The sequence below is a fragment of the Hyperoodon ampullatus genome (genome assembly GCF_949752795.1).
Source record: "Hyperoodon ampullatus genome assembly, chromosome: 7".
NCBI classification, from domain to species: domain Eukaryota; kingdom Metazoa; phylum Chordata; class Mammalia; order Artiodactyla; family Ziphiidae; genus Hyperoodon; species Hyperoodon ampullatus.
In genome coordinates this window covers 82,235,840-82,257,263 of record NC_136920.1, presented here as the reverse complement: position 1 = coordinate 82,257,263, position 21,424 = coordinate 82,235,840, and the positions used below count along the sequence as shown (strand labels likewise).

At 54.5% G+C, this 21,424-nt stretch overlaps 2 protein-coding genes across 2 annotated transcripts in view; one reads left to right on the top strand and one right to left on the bottom strand.

Annotated features, from left to right (window-relative positions):
• Window positions 1–3,935, top strand: part of JAM3 (junctional adhesion molecule 3) — a gene marked incomplete at its 5' end in the record, with an annotated part of 49,725 nt that extends 45,790 nt beyond the window's left edge. Inside the window, 6 exons of the mRNA XM_079708055.1 lie at window positions 868–1,020; window positions 1,440–1,642; window positions 2,161–2,260; window positions 3,299–3,428; window positions 3,512–3,566; window positions 3,837–3,935. Of these exons, the coding sequence (XP_079564181.1) occupies window positions 868–1,020; window positions 1,440–1,642; window positions 2,161–2,260; window positions 3,299–3,428; window positions 3,512–3,566; window positions 3,837–3,872 (677 nt within the window). The 3' untranslated portion in view covers window positions 3,873–3,935. The remainder of the gene's footprint in view (window positions 1–867; window positions 1,021–1,439; window positions 1,643–2,160; window positions 2,261–3,298; window positions 3,429–3,511; window positions 3,567–3,836) is intronic.
• A 2,860-nt stretch (window positions 3,936–6,795) lies between these two features.
• NCAPD3 (non-SMC condensin II complex subunit D3) overlaps window positions 6,796–21,424 on the bottom strand; it is a gene marked incomplete at its 5' end in the record, with an annotated part of 59,970 nt that continues 45,341 nt past the window's right edge. Inside the window, 10 exons of the mRNA XM_079708809.1 lie at window positions 6,796–7,502; window positions 7,589–7,778; window positions 10,487–10,564; window positions 11,385–11,524; window positions 11,668–11,828; window positions 12,289–12,471; window positions 14,000–14,110; window positions 16,314–16,513; window positions 16,694–16,827; window positions 16,967–17,104. Of these exons, the coding sequence (XP_079564935.1) occupies window positions 7,397–7,502; window positions 7,589–7,778; window positions 10,487–10,564; window positions 11,385–11,524; window positions 11,668–11,828; window positions 12,289–12,471; window positions 14,000–14,110; window positions 16,314–16,513; window positions 16,694–16,827; window positions 16,967–17,104 (1,441 nt within the window). The 3' untranslated portion in view covers window positions 6,796–7,396. The remainder of the gene's footprint in view (window positions 7,503–7,588; window positions 7,779–10,486; window positions 10,565–11,384; window positions 11,525–11,667; window positions 11,829–12,288; window positions 12,472–13,999; window positions 14,111–16,313; window positions 16,514–16,693; window positions 16,828–16,966; window positions 17,105–21,424) is intronic.

The window sequence follows — 21,424 nt, the reverse complement described above, 5'->3', positions numbered from 1 at the left end:
TTGGCTGTGTGTTTCCCCACATCCTCAGTAACGCTTGAGATTATCCATTGTTTTGATTCCAGTTATCCTAGGGGGTGTGAAGTGGTATCTCGTTGTGGTTCTGATTTGCATTTCCCTGACAGCTAATGATATTGAGAATCTTTTCACGTGCTTATTGGCTATTTGTCTATCTTTCTGGAGAAATGTCTATTCAAATCCTTTGTCCGTTTTTAATTAGGTTGTTTATTTGTTGAATTGCGAATTTTCATACATTCTGTATACTAGTCCTTTGCCAGATATATGATTTTCTCCCAGTCAGCGGATTGTCTTACTTGCTTCTGTCCTTTGAAGCAGAAAAGTTTTTAATTTTTTATGAAAGGCTCGTGAAAGCTGATATAACTTTGTGTGTGTGTGGGCTTGTGCTTTTAGTGACCTAAGAGATCACTGTCTAATCCAAGGTCATGGTTATTCATGTCTCTGTTTTTTCCTAAGGGTTTCACAGTTTCAGCTTGTGCAGTAAGGTTTGTGTTGTGTGTGGTGTGAGGTAGGGGTCCACGTCATTCTCTTGCATGTGGGTACCCAGTTGTCCCAGCACCATTTGTGGAATGCTGCTTGTCTTTTAATGTTGTTTGACTTGTTTTCTCTTTTAATGGGGAACCCTTTCTGGGAATGATGAAAAGGAAAGGAGGCCCTTGCCTTAACAGAGACACATGGCCAAGTCCTCTTACAGTCCAGGCGCTCCCTTGGTGCTCAGTGTTCTCACAGGAACGGAGACGAGCCAGTTGCAGTTTTCCTGCCGAGGCACCAGAGATGGCCCCGGAACCTCCTCCTTCAAGCAGCAGAGCTGTCTGTAAAGAGCCCCTCAGTGCCCTGTCTTCTCCTGTACAGGAGACCTGGCCGGCCGTGCAGAACTGCTGGGGAAAACCTCTCTGAAGATCTGGAACGTGACCCGGACAGACTCAGCCCTTTACCGCTGTGAGGTGGTTGCTCGGCACGACCGCAAGGAGATTGATGAGATTGTCATCGAGTTAACTGTGCAAGGTGCGGGTGCACGTGGGGTGGTAGCCCCCGCCCTCGGCTCACGCGCCTGCCTGTGGGGAGAAGACCAGCTTCCTTCATTCCTTTGCTTCTATGGTCATGTCCCCGAGGGTGTGGCGCTTGGCGGGGCAGGGCGGGGAAGGGGAAGCTCAGGCTGCCTGCATTGGGTTGGAGGTGAGGAGATAAGGGGAACTTCTGCCTCTTCTGTCCACCTGCTAGAGGGGGTGGAGGCACTGGGAACGCTGGGGGGGTCACCTACGGGGGCAACCACAGGCAGCGTGAGCCGCGGGGGAGCAGCCCTGCCCGCGACGCAGTGCCTGGAGCCCAGCTGGCTGTCTCGTTTTTGGAGCAGGTTCATTGTGGGCTGTGGCAAGAACAGGGCCCTATTGCTGACCGTGACCCCTGCTGTGCTTCTCCTGCAGTGAAGCCGGTGCCCCCCGTGTGCAGGGTGCCGAGGGCTGTGCCTGTGGGCAAGGCAGCCACGCTGACCTGCCAGGAGGGCGAGGGCTACCCCCGCCCGCATTACAGCTGGTACCGCAACAACGTGCCGCTGCCCACAGATTCCAGGGCCAACCCCCGGTTCCGGAACTCCTCTTTCCTCTTCAACCCTGACACGGGCACTCTGGTAAGGTCTCTCCGAAGAGGGGCGGGTGCGCACGTCTGTGTCGTGGGAAGAGCGGTTATTAGGAGACAGTAGACTTTACGAGACAGCAGCTTTGAACCCTGCATGCCGTGGACCCTGCCCTCCCTTTAGACAGAAAAGTTGTAAGGGGGGCAAGGGAAGGGGGCAGAGCCGAAGGGGGACAGTGACTGAGGAGGGTGTAGGTGGCCTGGCCGGTGCTGTCCTCGGGGCAGAGTCGGGAGGCAGCTGGGACTTGCTCCCTGGCCGCATGTCTGACGTTGAGGAACTGCTGGCTGCGTTCAGCACAGTTGTGGTGTCGTGGGCACGACTTTAAAAAGTCCTTCTAGAGACACACAGATGTTTGTGGACGACCCTGTGGTGGGGAGTGAGGAGGCAGCGGGTTGGAGTCGTGTGCCCGTGAAGCCCGGCTGCTGCCGGCTCTGGTGCCCCTGGCACAGAGGGGGCTCACTGTGCACCGAGCCCTGTTGTCGGGTCCCCGTTCACTCCCAGTCCCCAAACAGGTGTTCAGCGCCATCCACAAGGAGGACTCGGGCCAGTACTATTGCATCGCGTCCAACGATGCGGGCTCGGCCCGCTGCGAGGAGCAGGACATGGAAGTGTGTGAGTGTCTCTGCTGAGCCTTGCCCTGCAGGCCGGCGGGTGGATGGCACGGTCACGCTTGCTGGTGCCCCTCAGCCGTGACCCCCCTGCGCGGGCACACGGGCTCCACCCGGGTCCGGTGGGAGGAGGCGAGGACACACCAAAGAGCAGCTGAAGGACTGACACGCAGGTCCTCTCCTCATCATGTAACTCTTAACGATGTTTCATGAACTCCATTTCTTTGGTAACTGATAGAATTATTGAGACACAAGGTCCTCCAGAAATGTATCAAGTTTAACCGTTTTGCAGTAAGCTGAAACCCAGGGTTTAGCCCCAGTAATTCTACCCTGTTCGGGTGCTTCTTTCTCTGGGGGTGTTGGCTCTAAGGGGGGGTGGGTTGAGGGCAGGACGGGGTTAGATTTCAGGGCCCACCCTCACCTGTGGAGTCAGCCTCCAGGCGACTCTCCTAGCTGGATTTGGGAAGCTGCTCTCGGCAGGAGGAAGATTCCTGGGCTTTGCCCCAGACCTCTGGACTCTCTACGCATAGAGCTTGGGAACTGACGTTATGAAATCAAAATTTCAAATGGACTTATTTTTAAATAAGAGTGCACTCACATTCAAGAACACTGTACTAGACGAGGGAGAATTTCAGCAGCTTCTGAGTTAGATGGCTTTGGTTGCTACACCCTGTGTAGTTTCTGTTGCATTTTTAGGGCCCCATACTGAAACGAGAACGCAGCTGAGGGTTTCCCATAGGATGGCTGGTGGCCGCGAGGCCATGTTTGCACCTCGTATTTGCCCCTTTAAAAACAATCCGCAGCAAAGGGCAGCCCTAGAAATTTCAGAATTTTTTCTTCCTTAGGACTCTGGCTCCTAGCTGTCTTTGTAGCGTAACCATGTCGTCCGGTAATAATGTCCCCAGAGGACTGTTATGCCCCGCAGGCAATGCCCCGCGGCTTTGGTGCAGCGGGTGGGTGTCATGGCCTGTGGGCGGAGGTGCTCCCGGCTGGGAGGGGCAGGGGCGGCAGGCCGCGTCTTCTGACCCCTTCTCTTCTCCAGATGACCTCAACGTCGGCGGGATTATTGGGGGAGTCCTGGTTGTCCTGACTGTACTGGCCCTGATCACAGTGGGCATCTGCTGTGCCTACAGACGTGGCTACTTCATCAACAATAAGCAGAACGGGGAAAGGTGAGCCTGTCCTACATGAACAAAGTTCCAGTGGGCATTTCTGTGGTCCAGCAGTGGTCACTCGGCTCCCCCTCCCGTTTCAGCTACAAGAACCCAGGGAAGCCGGATGGAGTTAACTACATCAGGACGGACGAGGAGGTAAGGCAGCCTAGAGGCTGCAGTGTCCCGAGCAGGGAAGATGACATTCCCGAGAACCAAGCAGGTCCGTAGAAGAGATTTCTGAGTCACGTCCGAAGCGCGAGCCCTCAGCCCTTCCCCTGGCTGTGCGCTCGCAGGGCACTCAGTCCACAGGCCTTGTGGCCTCTCCTCAGAGCATGCTGTGGAGAAGCGATGTCAGGCTCCCTTCCCACCACACGCTGGGCCCTGCGTGGCCACGGGCTGCCTTCTAACCCAGTGTTGGCCTTGCAGGGCGACTTCAGACACAAGTCCTCGTTCGTGATCTAGACGGCAGCACGGCCGCACGCACACGTGGATACCTCCACGGGGGACCCTGCTGGGAGCAGCCCCGCGAGGGAAGCCAGACGGGGCTGGACCTGCACACGAAAGCTTTTTGTTTTGGCCAAAGTTGACCGCTACTCCTTTCTTACCTTTTAACAAGCCACACGAGTAAAAGAGTTTTCCTCAAGATGGGCACAGTCACAAGGCCAAAAAGTGACCGGGTTCTTGAGGCCGACCCCATCAGGGTCTGGGTGGCCTCAGGGCGGGCGCCAAGGGCCCGGGAGGCGCGGTGATCTGCTCCGTGGCAGGTGGTGCCGGCATCGGTATCCAAGGGCTGGCAGAGGGGGTCAAGGCACGAGCCTCAGCTGCAGTGACCTGGCTTCACGGTGGCCTGTGAGCCAGGGGCCAAGTGGTCAGGCCACTTCATCCTGAGGCTTTGCTGTCACTGTCCTAGTGTCCATCTTGGGGAATCTTTTTGGGTCAGCATTTTTTAACAACAGTCCAAATCAGGAAGGTAAATTGCTTGTTAGAAGGAGGGAATCTTCTTACCTGTAGGAACCCTGCTCATCCATGGAGGGTCCCAGTGTTGAAGGAAGACCTTCATCTTACGCTAAATCTGAAATGGTACTGATACTATGTTCTGCTTTTCTATGGGTATTTTGTAAAATTTTACATTCTAAATTTTTGCTAAAGATGTATTTTGATTATTGAAAATTTCTATTTAAACTGTAAATAAGTTGTCATACAATGTTAAATAACCTCTTTTTTTAAAAGTTCAACTTAAGGCAGGAGCCGAAGCTGCTCCTGTTCGATTGGAAAACACCCGAGTGTTCCTTGTGCTTAGGAAACCTTTAAGAAAATTCCAGTTGAGTATTGTCTTGGTCTGTTTGCGTCTCTCCAGAAGAGACATGAGGGGCTTTCGGGTTGGCTTCAAGCTGCCTCTTCCTTGGGCTACTCAGACCACCTCTGCCCCAGACCCACAGACCGTGCTGGTTGGTGCCTGGGGTCGGGCCGCACACCTGCTCGGAGTGGTGTTGGCTCCTGACTGCAGGCCAGCCCGCCCACCCTTGTCCGACACCCCGACGCTGGCTGTGCGTGGATCAGCCCTACCTAAGGGCGCCATTCACATACCATGTGGGTCAACCCAGGACGGCGGCAAGGGCGGGGTCCTCGGTGTGGCACCCCAGCCTGGCTTCCCTGGGACAGAGGTTTTTGGCTGAAGATGGCTCAGGAAACAGCAGCCCTGCTGTCTGGCTTTTAAATCATTTTACTTACTTGTGTAGTTCATACGACGGTCCAGGGCCAAAGGCAGTTTTGAAATCAAATCTGTTAACTACATTTATATATTTTTAAAGACAATGAACCCCACTGTCCCTCTTCGCCATAAAGACAGCGCAGGTTCTGTCTCGCCTCGCAGGAAGCTGTTCTGCAGGGCCGCAAGGCCAGCCTCTGAAGAACAGCAGGAAGGGCGGCCGGCGACGGTCCGACTGACGATGGGCAAAGTGTGTGCCTGAGTCAAAGGCAACTTCCTGATCGTGCCCCGCATGCTGCCTGCTTTGTGGGGGCGTCAGGAACAGCACCCTTTGTTCTTAGCCTCAGACACGCTGCTATGTTAACTCAGTGTGAAGCCCTCGGGAGCAAGGAGCTTCTCAGAAGGGTGCCTCTGACTCTGTGTTACAGGATGGTTTTTATGTAGAAGAACACAGTCATCTTGGGATGAAACTTTCAGTGTCTTACTTGAATACTCGAGACTTCCGTTGCCCTTTCTTTTCCGAGTCGTGTGAACACTCTGTCATGGAGTATTTGCAGCAGCAGAGGGCAGCACCTCGTCACGCTGGGGTGCCTGACGTCTTCCATCTGTGTCTTGACCGCAGACCTAAGACTGTCCCTTCATCCTCAGCTCCTCTGGGTGGAGAAGGGTAGGGCCCTTCCGCCTGTGGGAGCAGCTCCAGACTCCTCCTCGGTTGTCATAGTGATGGGGTAGTCTTCTTGTACCCTAAAACCTCCGCCCCGGTGCCACGTGACCTGGCTCTGATGGAGGAGAGAGGAGTGAGTGTGGGGTCTGGGAGGTTGCTGCCCGTCACTGTAAAAACGCAGACAGAAAAGGAGCATCGAGTGATTTTAAGATGTAAACGTTGCTGGAGACGCGAGGCCACACGGGCTGCTGGGGCCTTTGTGTGGCTGCAGCTGTACACAGTGCCACAGACCTGTGCTACTAACACACCTGTGAGTTGGTATTTCTTAAACCTCATTTATAAAAGCTTCTAAAAAAAAAAAAGCAGCTCGGTCTCTTCATTTCTCGCCTTCCTGTGTCATGTCAGGCACGGCCCTAGGTTTGAAGTGCTGGACGGAGGTGAGGGTGTTCGCTTAGGGGCAGCCCTGTGACTGACTCCGTGCATGCATGTCAACACACATGGGAGCTGCGGGGGGACATCCACCCTCTCATCCAACCACCCCGTCGCGTGCAGGACACGCAAACAGCAACCCTGTGCTTTTACTTCTGTAGAACTGGGATTAGGACGTGGACCAACCAAATTTCTTTCTGGTCATTCTTGGACAAAACACGCACATACAAGTATTTTAAGGTTACCTGATGGCGCCAACAGAGGAACCTAAGGCCACTCTCCCACGGGAACAGCCCTTAGCGGACTACGTGCATATCATCAGTGCTGCTGTTGCTCCGGGTAAGGAACACAGAGGGTTTTCTTAAGCAGAGACTTGTAGTCTATGCTAAGATGTCTGCTGTGAGGAAACAGACAGAGGCAGGGGCAGAGGACCTGGACGTTAAAGACAGATTGAGTCCTTTTTCCCTAACGGGGAAGATTTGGGTTCTTAAACACTTTTATGTCAATTAAGTGACGACCGATAAAAGCCCTGTGCTAAAAATACTCGAAGGCTGTACTCATACTTAACTTTTATTCATGTGAAAAAGCTTTAAAAGTCTGCAATTTATAAATAATAGAAAAAATATTACAATCAAGATTTTGACATCAGATACGGGAAACTATGTACTTAGTATAAGGAACTGAAACCAGCTAACAGAAGCTTGACTTACTTACAGAAGAGAAAGCTCAAGGACTGTGTTCTTTAAGGACCACAACAGCGCTTATGAGAAGGGACTGGATATTTTCAAAGCTTTTTTTTTTTTTTAATTCACAAATCTCTCGGTTTATTGCACACAATTAGCACATGACACAGGTTGGCTGAAGTCGGGAAAAAAGGGTCACAAACCACGGTGGGGAGAAGCCGGGAAGGAGGTCTTTCTGCAAGAGCAGGACCTCCAGTCCAGCAAGGGTCCCTGGAGAAGCGAGCGGGAAGCCGCCCTCTGGCAGCCTCCTTCCATCTGGAGTAAAGTTACAGTATTAAATGCCTAAGGCATTTCTCTAGTATTTTACACTTTTTCACCAGGTATTTCATAAGGAGAAATCGAAAAGGTTGACCAACCACACAGGTGAAAAGCTGGGCGGCGCTGGACTCACAGGCAAGCCCTTTGCTCACAGTGGAAGCATCGGGGGCCAGGGGCACAGTGGTCAGTTGGCTGTTTTCAGGGGGGCCTTGCGGCGTGACCTCCTGGGGGCTGTGCTGTCTTTTCCTCTGGCTGGAGATGTCACATTCCACTGCGGGGGCTGCGGGGGCCTGGGGGGAATAGGCGTGTCACCTGGGGTGGGACAGCCCCCCGCCCCCCAACGGGAACACCTCTGGGCGGGGGCCGGGGAACTTACGGCATGTTGGGCAGCGACAGACAAAGAACGTTGTCCCCCTGGCCCGGGGCCTCCGACACCCCCAGACTTCCTGGGGTGCCGGCATGGTTCGTGGACCTGGCCGGGGGGGAGTGACCTCTGACGGGAAAGGGTGTCCGGGGTGAGCTGATGTAGCTGAGTCCCACACCAAACGTGACATTCTGGATGGTCCCTGGGTGGAGGGGAGAGTCAGTGGAGGGTTAGCGAAGGCCTTCAGGGAGAGAAACTGAGCAAGGTCAGATGCGGGTCTTGCTGCGGGTCCACCCAGGCCCACATGGTGCCCAAGCCCGGCCTCCGTCCTCGGGTCACCCTGCAGGACCAGACTGCTGGCCTGACCGCCCTCCTTGGCTTCTCCCCGGCCACTTGTCGTGCCTGAGGCCCCATGAGGCCCCACCCGCAGCTCAGATACCCCTGAGGAGACACCCCCCGCCCCCCGCTCTTCCTGTCACTGCTCCAGAGTCCCCCGAAGAAGCTGCCCTGCTCCCTCCCTCCCTCTCTTTGGTCACTGCAGCCCTGCTGCTACTGCTACCCCGTATGTCCCCTCGCCTGCCACCTCCCCTCCCCTCCCCTCCCCTCCCACCTTGGTCAGACCAGTTGTGTGAGCAACTCTGGGAACCTCGAGTTTCTTAATCTCTAAAGGGGAAACACATGCACCCCCTGAGAAGGACTGCCAGGTTTGAATGAGATCACTTGTGTTAAGTCCTTAACACAGTACTCGGTACAAGGTAAGTGCTGGAAACACCGAACCACGTCTGTCGTTTACTACCTGGGTCCCCCCGGCCAGAGGCAAATCTGCCCAGATCTGTGTGTGCACCCCGGTGGCTCCGTGCTCAGGGGGTCTGGCCCCCACTGACCCCGAGACGCCCCCACCTTGTACCTGGTAGGCACGCTGTCACCGCACGTGCCACGACGGCCAGGCTCTGGGCATCCCCTGTGCCGTGGCTGGCTAGCGTCAGTGCATCCGTGGTGCCGTGGGCCCAGGAGCCTCTCGCGCCCCCTTAATAGGCAGCAGCAGGGTATGTTTCCACTGCTGCTGTCCAGACCCTGGGCCCCCGGGGGCTCCGAGCCCCCTCCCCGCACGGCCTGGCGCGTCCAGACGGCACCACCTTCGCCACCGACTTACAGCCTAAGAGGGACTTGCTACCCCCGACCTCCCCCCATTTTCAGTTAAAATCTGGCTCTGAAAATCCCTCATTTCCACTCGGCAGAAATGCCATGTCCACACCGAATGCAGCTGAGACCACTTCCCCATGGTCACCCCACCTGAGAAGTGGTGACAGAACCGGTATATAAATCAGAGAAGGCAGAACGTGGGCTTCTTAAGTTATCTGATAATTCTGAGAGGAGGGAGAGCTAGGAGGAAACCTTCCAGCATTTCTTTGTGGTTCAGTGTGAGGAGAAAGCCCCAGGAATTTTACATTCAAGAGACTCGAGAAGTAGTCTCACTTCCAGTGCAAATCCGAGTGGCAGCAGCCAGGCCCCCTGTGAGGGGCACGTGCGGCCAGGACAGAGCAGGGACTGGGGGACAAGCAGAGGACGGGAAATGCACTGTCTCCCACGGCATCTGGCACCAAACCGCCCAGGACAGGAGCACAGAGCATATACCGCACTCTTCTGCTTGAAAAAGGGTGACTTTTTACATATATAACATTAGACCTGTTTGACATACAGGAGCCCAAATTACCCCTGCTCTTCATGACAAAAGCTGTCACGATTCAGGCATCATCTGGGGAGGGATGGGGTAGGAGTTCTGTTCATCCATTAATCTCCCTTCAAAGGACGACTTGGATGAAAATCATCTCTAACCTGTTAAGTATTCTAAGAGCTCACAGGTAACAGAACCACCAGGCAAGGCGCAAGAACACAGCAGGTGCTCAGTAAGTGCCTGCTGACGGAGCAGGACTGCACGATGGCCCAACGCCCTGAGGCCTCAACATCACGGGAAACGGCTCATTCCGCTCCTCCTGTAACAACGCCTAGGGCCAGCGCTGAGAGAGCAGTGGGGCCGGAGCAGGAGCACCCAAGTCCTTGCCCAGCTCGGCCACCCACCTGACCTCTCGTCCCGCCGGCTTGCAGCCCTCGCCGTCCAGGCCTGGACAGCGCCCCCCAGACATGGTGGAGAGCAAACAGTTACAAACCAAAGCCAGATGGATGGTGAAGGACTTGCAAGTGTGGTGCCAGGGGCACCTCATCCACTCTGAGGGTCAAACGGAGCTTCTTCTGGAAGTGAATGGGTGATGGCCGGGGGAGGGGCCCCAGGACGTGGGCACCAGGAGAGCGGGGCTCCTGCACCCTTGGGAGGACTGCCCACCCTGGGGTGCATAGCAGGTGGCAGGAGATGGGCAGAGGCCCATAGGCCACGCCAGGTGGGGCCTTGCAAACATACTACAGACTCCGGACAGGCAGAGTTTCTTCATACTGCAGTAATTTTCTCAAAATAATGGCTTTTATGGGTTTTGAGATAATAGGCTATATAAAACGAGTAATAGGAATAAACACACTTCTAACTCACCTCTATTTTTAAATAGAAGGAAAGCACGGGACGTTAGAAAAACCTCCCAGTGGGAGAGAGAGGTCACAGGCTCTCCTCACGGCCGGCACGGGAGGCCTCAGCCCGCTCTGGCAGCCCGCAGTGACGCGCGGTGCCGCAAGCGCTGACTCATGGCCCCTGAAGCGGGTGGCCTGAGGTGCTGGCCACCTGAGGTGTTGGCCACCTGAGGAGTCACCAGGTGTAAAAGCACCTGGAAGAGGTCGGCGGTCAGCTGTGCCCAGTCTGACCTGATGCCCCGCAATGTGGCTGAAGCAGCTCTGCTGCAACCCCCGCACACGCGGTACCTGCCGCAGAGTCAGGAGAACGGCTCGTCCCCGCGAACCACTTACGGTCAGGGGTGCTGATCGCCCGTTTAGTTATGAGGTCAAGAGCTCCACTGGACTCCTGCTCCAAGCCCTGCGAGGACACTGGAATGAAATGGGAGAGCGTTACCTCTCCGAAAACCCAAACAGCCCCAGAGACAAAACATTCCAATGAGAAAAAACACTTGCAAACTACACAACACACTTATTGTCCCAAATAAAGTATTCTTTTAAAGAGCTAATTCAGAAAGATACAAATAAATGACAAACATGAGAGACAATGGCCCTTCTCACTGGGATTCAAACAAGTGGAAATGAAAATGAAAAATTTTGGTCTATAAAGCTCAGCAGAGGAAGTGGAAAATTATGAAACCAGTGTTTCTCTGTAGGACCTGGGCTCCCATGGGCCACGGCAGGGGTGTCACTGAGGGGAACTGGAGACGACAGTTTGACCATCAAAAGGTTAAAGACATTCAGCGGGGTTAACCCTAAAGATCACACACATACAGGACTGTATGTTCCAGGATGTTCTTTGTGATGTGATTTGTTTCAAAACGTTGAGAAAACCTACATTTCCAGGAACGGGCAGGTGAGCAGCACGTCATGGCTGCCAAGGCACTGCAGAAGGATGACGAGAAGCCCTCCCCGTGTTGCTGTGGTCGTGGGATTGTGTGCAGGACAGTTACAAAGCCACGCAACCTCCACCACAACTGCATACACAAAACCACACACACACCTCACTGCTACGGCTGGGTCTCCACATCACCCCATTCTCCAGATCCTCCATCATAAACAGGATTGTTTTACTCCGTGACCCCAAGTCCCCAAAGTCCCTTGTTTAAAGACAACAAACAGAAATGCTTTGATGGGGAAGGAGAAGGGGGCCCGGGTCTCCGAGAGCCCTGGAGCCGCCCGGTGGACTCACCGCGCTCAGTGGGCTCGCCTGGGCCCTCGGGACACATGGTGAAGGGTGGCAGCCCCACGCTCCGGCCGCGATGCCGGCCGCTCGACTCCACGGCCTTCTTGACGGAATTCAGAATGGCGATGGTGCTCGGCGACATGGCCCTGTTGTCGCAAAGACACCGGTGAAGCACAGAGGCGAGATGCGCCCTCACCCTCCCTCGGGCCCAATCTGCGCCAACACGCGAACAATGCTCACGGTGACCTGGGAGGTGCCTCTGGGGACGTGGTGACTCGGCCCTGCACACCTGGCTTTGGGCACCAGCCTCTTCAGTGGCCCGGTGTCCAGGGACAGAGGTGCAGGCGTATGGGCAGCATGGGGCCTGGATGTGGACGGCTGGCTGGCGGCGGTGCCCACGGTGCCATTTTCTCGGCCGGCAGGAGCTGGCATTTCCAAACTTGGAACAACCTGTCGCAGAAGAGAAATTAAGACTATGTATCTTCCAACCCTTAACATCAAGAAATGTTTACCCTCTCTGAGTAGTTCCGTGTCAGACCCATGCCCCCAGCAGCTGCCTGGCACGGCACTCACAGGGCTGTCAGGGATTCTGGGAGAGCAGCTCACTCCGAGGGGGCTGTGGGGGAGACCGGGTTCTCTACCATCAAAGAGCAAGGACCCTCAGCAGGGTCCTCGCTCTCCGGGAACTTGCATGCTCCCCACACTGGGACTCAGTGACTTGCCAGATGGGCGGGGGCGACGGAGAGAAGGCCCTTGACGATACTGTCCACGGGACACGGGAACACTGAGCCACCCTCCGGCCTCTAGCCACCCCAGGGCCTCGCTCAGATGACTGCGCTCACATGTGCATGCTGGGACATGCTGGGGAGGCGGGTGGCATGGAGCAGATGGAGAGGGGCCGCCCACCCACCTGCCCGGCCTGCGCCCCCTGGGCACTCGCGGCCGCCCTGTCCTCATGGGCCTGCCTCGCCAGCTCCTGTTCCTGGGCCAGCTGCTCCTGGTACCGTTTCATGTCATACTCCAGCTCTGAGGCCAGCTGCTTGTCAACCGCGAAGAAATCCTTGATTTCGTCTCGGTAATCCTGCATCACCTCCTAAAACAGACCCAAGGCATCCGTGAGCATTCTCTTGAATAAGTGAATGAGCTCTCCCACATGATGTCATCAAAAACAGGAACGTGCTGAGGCCAGGCGGTTTCCACTACGTCGACCGACGAGTGAACCTGACGGTATTTCCCCAGGAAGTGCCGGCTGCACTGCACTGACCACACGAGCAGGGGCCTGAGCCCCTGGACGCTTCCCGCGTATCTGCCAGGTAACCCGGAATCCCACATTCTTAGCCTAAAGCAGTCCGTCACAGGGCACAGAACTGCCCTGACAGCTGGATGGGGGTGGAGCTGTATCTGGGCAGCCTGGCTCGGCTCTGGGTCACCACCAGTTCAAAGGGTCTTGTGGTGCCACGAGGCAGCCCTTCAGGAATCCCAGCCAGAGGTTGTGGAGCCGGCCACAGGGAGCTGTCCACACTGGCTTTCTCAGGGGATGCAGCTGTGGCTCGGAGCCATCTGTACATCGTGACAGAGGCTGTGAGCACATCAGGGCGAGGACGCTCTCAGGTCTTAAGGACGGATGCCAGGACCCAGCCTCTTTGCCTTAAGGAAGAAACCATTTTCCCTAACATGTTGGAGGGAGAAAAGATCTACTGTGGCCCCAACCATTAGGGGATGAGACCCGCCCAGTCCTCCAGCCGCCCCAGGGCTCCCAGGTGGAGGAGAGGATGGCGGGAGCTGCTCCGATGGGGTCCACACGAAGCCATGCCACCCTCCTCGGTTAAAGCCGTGTGGCCATGCTCGGTGTGTGCTCAGAAACAGGGACTTACTTTCCTCACGTGTTTAAGGAGTTTACCTAGGACCTAAGCTCTTTTTATTCCTCTCTGAGGTTTAGCAGGGCAAGAAAAACATGAGTGACATGAAGTCCTCATTTTCTCCACAGTCAGCCTGTCTTTCCCACCTTCACTTCTGTAGGATAAAGAGATATTTGAAAAATCATTCAATCTAATTCTTTTAGAGCCCTTTGTGGAAAAAAATGACGCTTAGCATTTTTTGAGGAAGAAAATAGCCTAGTGTAAACAAAAAGGAAAAAAATGCTGCATTTCTTTCTAATTGAAAGATTCTGCAGAGAGGCCTGAGGCCTCATTTACGTCCGCTCTGCATGTACGCATGCCCCACTGCGTAGACCAGGGTCAGGACGCCCCAAAGCCACTGCTCTGGGCAGCATCTCCCGACTGGGAACCCAGAGACAGCGTTGGAGGTAAGAGTCCTAAATTAAACGATGAGCATTTCCACTTTATCCCACGCGAGTGAACTAAGACGAGGGCTCTGCTCGTGGCCGCAGCTGAGAAGCTTCAAAACCGAATGTAATTGTCAGCAAGGACACAGACTCAACTGCCCGAAAAAGGCAGGACCAGCTTCTGAGGAACCTGCGGAGTCAATGTGTCTTTCCCCCAGTCAAAGGCCGGCCTGGGGCACAGCTCCGAGCCCGGATGCACCCACGGTCAGGACTGCGGGACATCCTGAGTAACCAACGGGGGCGTAGCGCCAACCACAAATCCCAAGGCCGTCTTTACCCTGAGATAGTGCATGAGTTCCCGCAGAGCTGGGATCTTATTCTTCTCTAGTACAGACTTCAGGGAGATGATAATTGGAATAATATTTTCTATGAAATTCCTCTTCTGAACCTGTGGTAACACAAACAAAGACTGTTTGAGATGCACAAAGTTCTGAAAGACAAAGACTTTCCCTCAGCCTAATTCTGCCTGCGTGGCCGATCTCATACACAACCTAAGTTTACTTTTTATTTTTGATATGATTCTGGGGATTGGAGAGGAACGCCACCTCAGCCGGGGAGACTGTAAAACCATTACCTCAAAATGCTAAGAGGGCTTTGTAAAGCAGGATGCAGACAAGTACTATTCTTATTTCTAAACAAGAAAAAGAAACTAGAAATACAGTTAACCCTTGATCAACCCCGGTCTGTAAGTTACAGAGATTTTCAACTACGTGGGAAGAGCGGGGTGTCGGTGACCCAGCCCCTACACCGCTTAAGGGACAACTGAATGAAGAACTTGACACAAGCTCCAAACCTCCCCACAACCTACCACGGACCCCTGGCTCCTCGCCGGGCCCCTCCTTTCAACATCCTCCCTGGGGCTGGGGACATCCACGTGCCTGCAGGTGGGAGGGCGATGCGGGAGGGGCCAGGCCTGGAGACACTTTGCGTGTCCCGCTCTGTAACTCTGCACACATTTAGAATGTGCTGGGTATTTACACAGTGCCTTCGCAGTCTTCACCAAGAACCACCACAAAGGTCTGCACTAAATCTCTTAGAATTAAAAATAACTCATTACAGTAGCCCACATATGCAAGACTATCATTCTGAATCTGAAAATTTTTCTTTTCCTCATTTAAAGTCACTAGTATATGTTCCTTACTTGTAATCCACTCATTTCTAAAAAGTCTTACCAGAGTTCTTGAAACAGGAGGGCAAAGACTAAAGGAATAAATAATTTAATAAAGATGAGTCTGAGCAGAGGCTAAGTATAGGGATAGCCTTAAAAAATGGCTTAAATGCATTCACTCCACAAATATCATCCAACAGCTTCTCTCTTCCAGACACAAGGCTAACCTCCAAGGCTACAGAAATGAGGCCAAGATCTCTTGCCTTCAAGTTACTTCTAGGCCAGGCTGTGCATTACAACGTGTGGCCAGGTGACGAGTGGCAGGTGTTAAGGGACTTTGGAAGGGGGATGCCTAAGAGGGAAGGAGCAGGGCGGGGTGTGTATCAGGGAAAACCTTTGGAACGTGTAGGGACTGGGTGGCAGCAGGGGAGGACGGGGTGGGACAGGGCACCTTGGGCAGAAGTGGCAGCACGCAAAGGCACAGGGCAGGAGAGCACATCTCCACGGAGGCTAAGAGTCAGCGGACTGGAGGGATGGGAGGAGGCACGGAGGGAAGGGCATGCTGTGCACACAGGAGTTCTGTGTGCCTTGAAGAAGAATTGGGATTTTATCCAGAAGGTGACAGGAAGCCACCAACCCACTTATTAAAGATATCATTGATGAGGTGTAACTTACATACCACAACATTTACTCGTGTTATGTGAACAGATGAACGAGTTTTGGCACAAGTATATGCTGAGTAACCAACACTGCATCTAGATAATCCCCCACGATCCATGGCCCCAAAAGTGCCCTGCTCCCCATCTGCCTCAGTCTATTTAAAGCAGGAGAATAAAATGATCCAATTTGCACTTAAGAAAGATTACCCTGGCAGCAAGGCGGCGCACAGCCCAGAACAAAAAGAAACAAGAGATGGAAATGGTACAGGTTAAATAAATGCGGAGCTAGTGGGAACGTGAGACAGATAAATTTGTGGGATGAATGGACGGGACCTGGGTACATACGGGATGTGACCAAAGTCCACTCCTTTGGGCTCAGAAGGCTTCAGGGCTCAGGTGGCAATGCAGGCTCGGTACCAGAACCTGGGCCTGGTGAGCACCACAGCTGTTGTTCGAATCCCAATCCTCGCACGCACTGGCCAAGCAGCGCTCTGTGCCTGGCCTGCCAGACTCAGGCTCCCTTTAGGGTAACTTGGCAGATAAAGGTGCCCTTCTCCACAACAGAGCCCCTGGGAACCATGATGAGAGAGACACGTAGGAGGAAGGAGAGATGACCGATTCTGCCTGAGTTGCCCGCAGCACAGCCAGGCCACAGGCTTGCAGGTCCAGGCTTGCGGGAGCCGCTGGAGCCACAGGCGCAGGTGGAGAGCAGCACCCCCGAGGTGAGCGTTGAGGCCGCTAGGAAGAGTGAGGCGGGGCCTTGGCAGACACCCAGGACTCGGGGCAGGGGGCGCACAGGCCCCTTTAGGGAGCAGCACACTCACCTGGGAGATGAGCTTCTTCTGTGCCTCCTGCATGACCACGTTGGCCAGAGCCAGGTCCTCCTCCTCCATGAGCTGGTCCTTGTCTGGTTTAGCCCTCATTGCCAGCAGCTTGATCTCCTTTGAGCTGAGCACCTCGAACGTGTCCGAAAGCAGCTCACTGGCTTCCATGTCCAGGGGCAGGACGCCGTCGGCAAAGCACGCTGGAGGAAGCAGAGATGGGCTTCTGAGAGACGCTGCCAGGGACGGGGCAAGGGGGGTGCACAGCCGGTGGTCCGTCGGTCTGTACGGCACAGCTGATGGCCAAGGACATAAGGGGCCCCTGGCTGCAGGGCAGCTGGGTCCTTCACACACGTCTCATCCCCCACGCCGGCCAGTCCTACCCAGGATGCTCAGGCAGATTTTGGAAGTGATGTTGAACCGCTGCTCGTCTGTGAAGTGCTCCAGGAGGAACTTGTAGATTTTCATCCGCTTCTCCTTGTTTGCCTTCCCCTTCAGTGAGAACAGCCGCTTCTCTCTAGGGCAGAACAGGACCCTCTGAGCACTGCCCATGGGCGAGGCCGAGAGGAATTCACTTCCAACGGCAGCTGGAGCCACCCGCATGCCCAGGAGGTGATGCTGCCCGTCTCCCCGCACCCTGCCCCAGCAGCGCTGACCTCTCCGACTGGGGGAACCTGTTGTACTTCTCATGCTTCTCGTAGCTGCTGAAGTGGAAGATGCACTCAATGAAGTGCTGGAAAAACATGGCAGGGTTCCTCTTCAGCAGGAGGTGGGCCAGGCAGAACTTCCCAGTGCTGCGGAGAAGGGGACAGGGGACCGTGTGCTACCGGGAGACAGCCTCTAAGTCACACCAAGACCCTGCAACAGAGGGGACCGTGGAGAGGGTGGGCGACAGCTGCACTCCCGTCACTCGGCTCCTTGGCCCACCCTGCCCTGTGAACCCAGGTCTCACCACCAGCTCTCCCTGCAAAGCTCACAGGCCGCTGTCACTCAGCTACACCTCACATGCAGGACTCCCCACCCCCGCCCCGCCCAAACCGCTCCTTCAGGTGGACCCGCTGGCTACGACCACCGGGAGTGAACGTCACCCTCTCACCCCAACTGGAACTCTGAACCTTCTTGAGCACTGGGATTAAGCACAAGAGCAGGTTAGTTCGGGTCAGCAGGACAAGGACCTGCCACAGGCAGCAACCGCTCGACCCAGGATGCAGAGGGACACGTAGGGCCCAGCGCCCACAACCCCAAAGCAGGCACACGCGGACAGGCGAGCGAACGCCCAGGCCTGGCTTCTGCTCGGGGGTCAACCCGAGGCAGTGGAGGCTGGCTCTGATCCAGTCACACCGGCCAGACCAATCTGTTCAAGCTCAGTGGAACTTCCACCCTACAGGAGCCCCGCCGCTCTTGGGGGGAGGAGCAGCAACAAGCACAGTCTGAGCACTGTGCTCTTGGCCTTGGGACGCGCGGGACGCCAGGAGAGCCCCTTCCCCCGATGCTCTCCTTCAAGCTAAGGATAAAATCAGTCTGTTCACAGCACACACACACCCACTACGAGTCAGAGGAGGCAGGTCAGAGATCTCGACAGTGAAGTGACCTGCTGCCAACAGCAACCCTCTGACTGTTCACCCTGACGCCCTGCAACCACAGAAGAGCGAAAACTCTACCTACCAAAGGGAATTCCCTGGGGAGGAGGCCTGAGCGCCGTTAAGTGCCCTCGGTCCACTCCACACAAACCTGCTCAGCCTCTTAGAGCAGGCTGGAGGCGGAGGCCACAGGACCAGAGAACGGGCTTTCCTGACAAGGTTACTCTGCTAAACCAGCAGTGACCACGAATGAAGAAAACCACTAAATAAGCAAAAACATCCCCCAAGAAACAACCTGACTTCACCCCTGAGGTATCTGATGACAGTTAACCCTTCACGGGTTAACTTCAAGGGTTTTCATAGCTGCCAGACTTGGAAGTCATTCCTATGAATACGCACAACCAGACAGAATCCAGCGATGCTTCTGCGAGAAGACGGGCTGCTTTAGGCTTGCATTTGATGTCAAATGCTCATCTACTCACTTTAGGTCAAGAACATGTACAGGTGGTGACTGATGGGCAAGCACCCTGGTGAATAACCAGCTTAAACAACTGTACAAATAAATTCCACAGCTTAGGGACTTCCCTGGTGGCACAGTGGTTTAGAATCCACCTGCCAATGCAGGGGACACGGGTTCAAGCCCTGGTCTGGGAAGATCCCACATGCCGTGGAGCAACTAAGCTCGTGCATCACAACTACGGAGCCTGCACTCTAGAGCCCACTAGCCACAACTACTGAGCCCGAGTGCCACAACTACTGAAGCCCATGCGCCTAGAGCCTGTGCTCCACAACGAGAAGCCACCACAATGAGAAGCCTGCGCATGGCAAGGAAAAGTAGCCCCTGCTTGCCACAACTAGAGAAAGCCCGCGGGCAGCAACGAAGACCCAACGCAGCCATTAAAAAAAAAAAAAAAAATCCACAGTTTAACATAAATTATGCAAAGGAGGATTTGGACACTGGGGCTGAAATCAAGTCCAGGAGCTAGGTGTCACGAGAACAGGTGCACGGGTCAGCGGTAAAATCCAGCACGAATCCTGCTGCTGCATAGTGACTGGGACCCACAAGACAAGATTCAGCCTTGACTGCACTAAGACTCACAGATCCCCCACCAGCTTGACCAACTGGGCAAGAGGGATGGTTTTTTTAGTTTGTCAGCTGACAAAAGAAACCAGCATCCTAATGATGCCTCCTGGGGCCGGCACCCTTTCTCACTCTCCTGGCCCTGCAGGACAGTTAACGGGGACCACACACAACAAACCACCAAGTCGGGGACACTGCAGATTTCACACAGCAGGAACCGTCTCATACGTAAAACAGAATGAAAGGCCAGCTAATCCAGAGTAATACTAAGAATCCAAGTCTCGGTTTCAATCAGCCCAATGAGGCCACAAGAGAAGAGCCGTCTGGTCACTTCCTTTTTTAGATTTTTTTAAAAAAAATATTTATTTGGCTGCACCGGGTCTTAGATGCAGCACGCAGGATCTTTTAGTTGTAGCATGTGAGCTCTTAGACATGCATGTGGGATCTGGTTCTCTGACCAGGGATCAAACCCGGGACCCCTGCATTGTGAGCTTGGAGTCTTAACCACTGGACCACCAGGGAAGTCCCTCCTCTTTTAGATTTAACAAGAATCATAAAAATCCCACTTCTTTCAGATGTCTTCCCGAGCAAATGCTACTCTGAAGCAGGTATCTGCTCAGCGAAGGCCGCTGTGGATGGACTCATAGTCCTGATTCGGCCGTTCTCAGACTGGGACGGGGGCTCAGACCCATCCATACCAGGATCGATTCCCTGCATCCACGCTGACTTTGACCCACGCCCCCTCGCTCCCCGGCCCTCATCACTGTCACCCTGGGCTCGCTTCCCAGGTCTTTTCCCGCCTGCCACCTTCCTGTTGTATGCTCTGTGGTCCTGGTTCCACAACGTGTCGGCTGCTTCCCACTCTGTCCCTCCTCTTCATAAACAAGCGCGCTGTCCTCCAAGGACCCACAGTCCAGGCATGAGGACCACACTCTCCCCATACTTTCATTCATTCACTCACCAAACGTCCACTGAGTATCTCCTCAGTTTCAGATGCGAGGGGTACAGCAGTAAACAAAACCACCCCTGCCTCTCCGGGAAGCCTGTGTTCTACCAGGTGCACAGATGTTATGGAAACTGTACAGAATGTGTTGCCAAAAGTGGTCTGAAGCAAAAGCTGGCTGGGGCAGGACGTGCGGGAGGGGGAGAGGGCAGGCTGCTGGTGAGAAACCACGTCCCCCACCAGGCTCACGTGAGGCTCGGCCTTTCCTCTGGACGCTCCTGCCACGCGCCTGTTTTGACCGCTCGGTAAGTACTTCCTGGTTTTCTCCATTCCAAACCCCAACATCGCTGCTATGGTCTGAATCCCAGTTTGTATCCCCCCGAATTCCTATGTTAGAAACCGAGCCCCCAAGGGGGTGGTGTTAGGAGGAGGGCCTTTGGGAGGTGACTGGGTCACGAGGGCAGAGCTCTTACCGACAGGGTGCGCGTCTTATAAACGAAGCCCGAGTCCCTCCTTCCCTTACGCTGCGTGAGGACACGGTGCCGTGAGGACAGGGTGAGAGGTCTGCTCTCTGGAAGCGCCTCACCTCACACTCTCCACCTCCAAATGCGGAGGGGCAGTTCCTGCTGTTTATCGGCTGCCCAGTCTGTGGGACTTGTTCTAACAGCCCAGAAGGCCTGGGACAATCTCTCAGAGCCCCTTCAGTATCCACATAGCCTCCTGGTCCCCCGGCTTCATCGACTCAGGGACCGCCCCCCACCAGGACTGTGTGTCACAACACCGGAGCCCCCACTTCTGAGGTCGGACAACCCACCCTCACCTGCCGACCCATGCAGCTTTCTGACTCCCTCATCCCCTCACGTGTCCTGCATGGAGCCCTCTGGATCCTCAATTCCTCCTTTTTCTCCCAAACCAAGCCAACTATGCCTTACTTCCTTCTCTATCTCCATGGCCCATCACTGTAGTCACCATCTTGCCCTAAACCCCTCCGGCCCCTGCCTTATTGCATGCCCAGAGCATCTGCCCAGCTCCCCTGAAACAGCCCAGCTGCCACCTGGCCATCACCCAGACTGCTGTGCTACACGGGCACCACCTAGTGGACAGACGAGGAAACAGGTCATACAATTCTGTAGTCCTCATATTGGGGGTTTACAGGACCAATTAAAAATGTTGTGCGAAGAAACCATAATTCGAAAAGATACATGCACCCCACTGTTCATTGCAACACTAGTCACAATAGCCAAGACATGGAAGCAACCTAAATATCCATGGACAGAGCAATGGACGAAGAAGATGTGGTACATATATACAAAGGAATATTACTCAGCCATGAAAAAGAATGAAATAATGCTATTTGCAGCAACATGGATGGACCTAGAGATTGTCATACTGACTGAAGTAAGCCAGACAGAGAAAGACAAATATCATGATATCACTTACAGGTGGAACCAAAAAAAAAAAATGGTACAAATGAATTTACAAAACAGAAAGGGTCACAGATGTAGAAAAC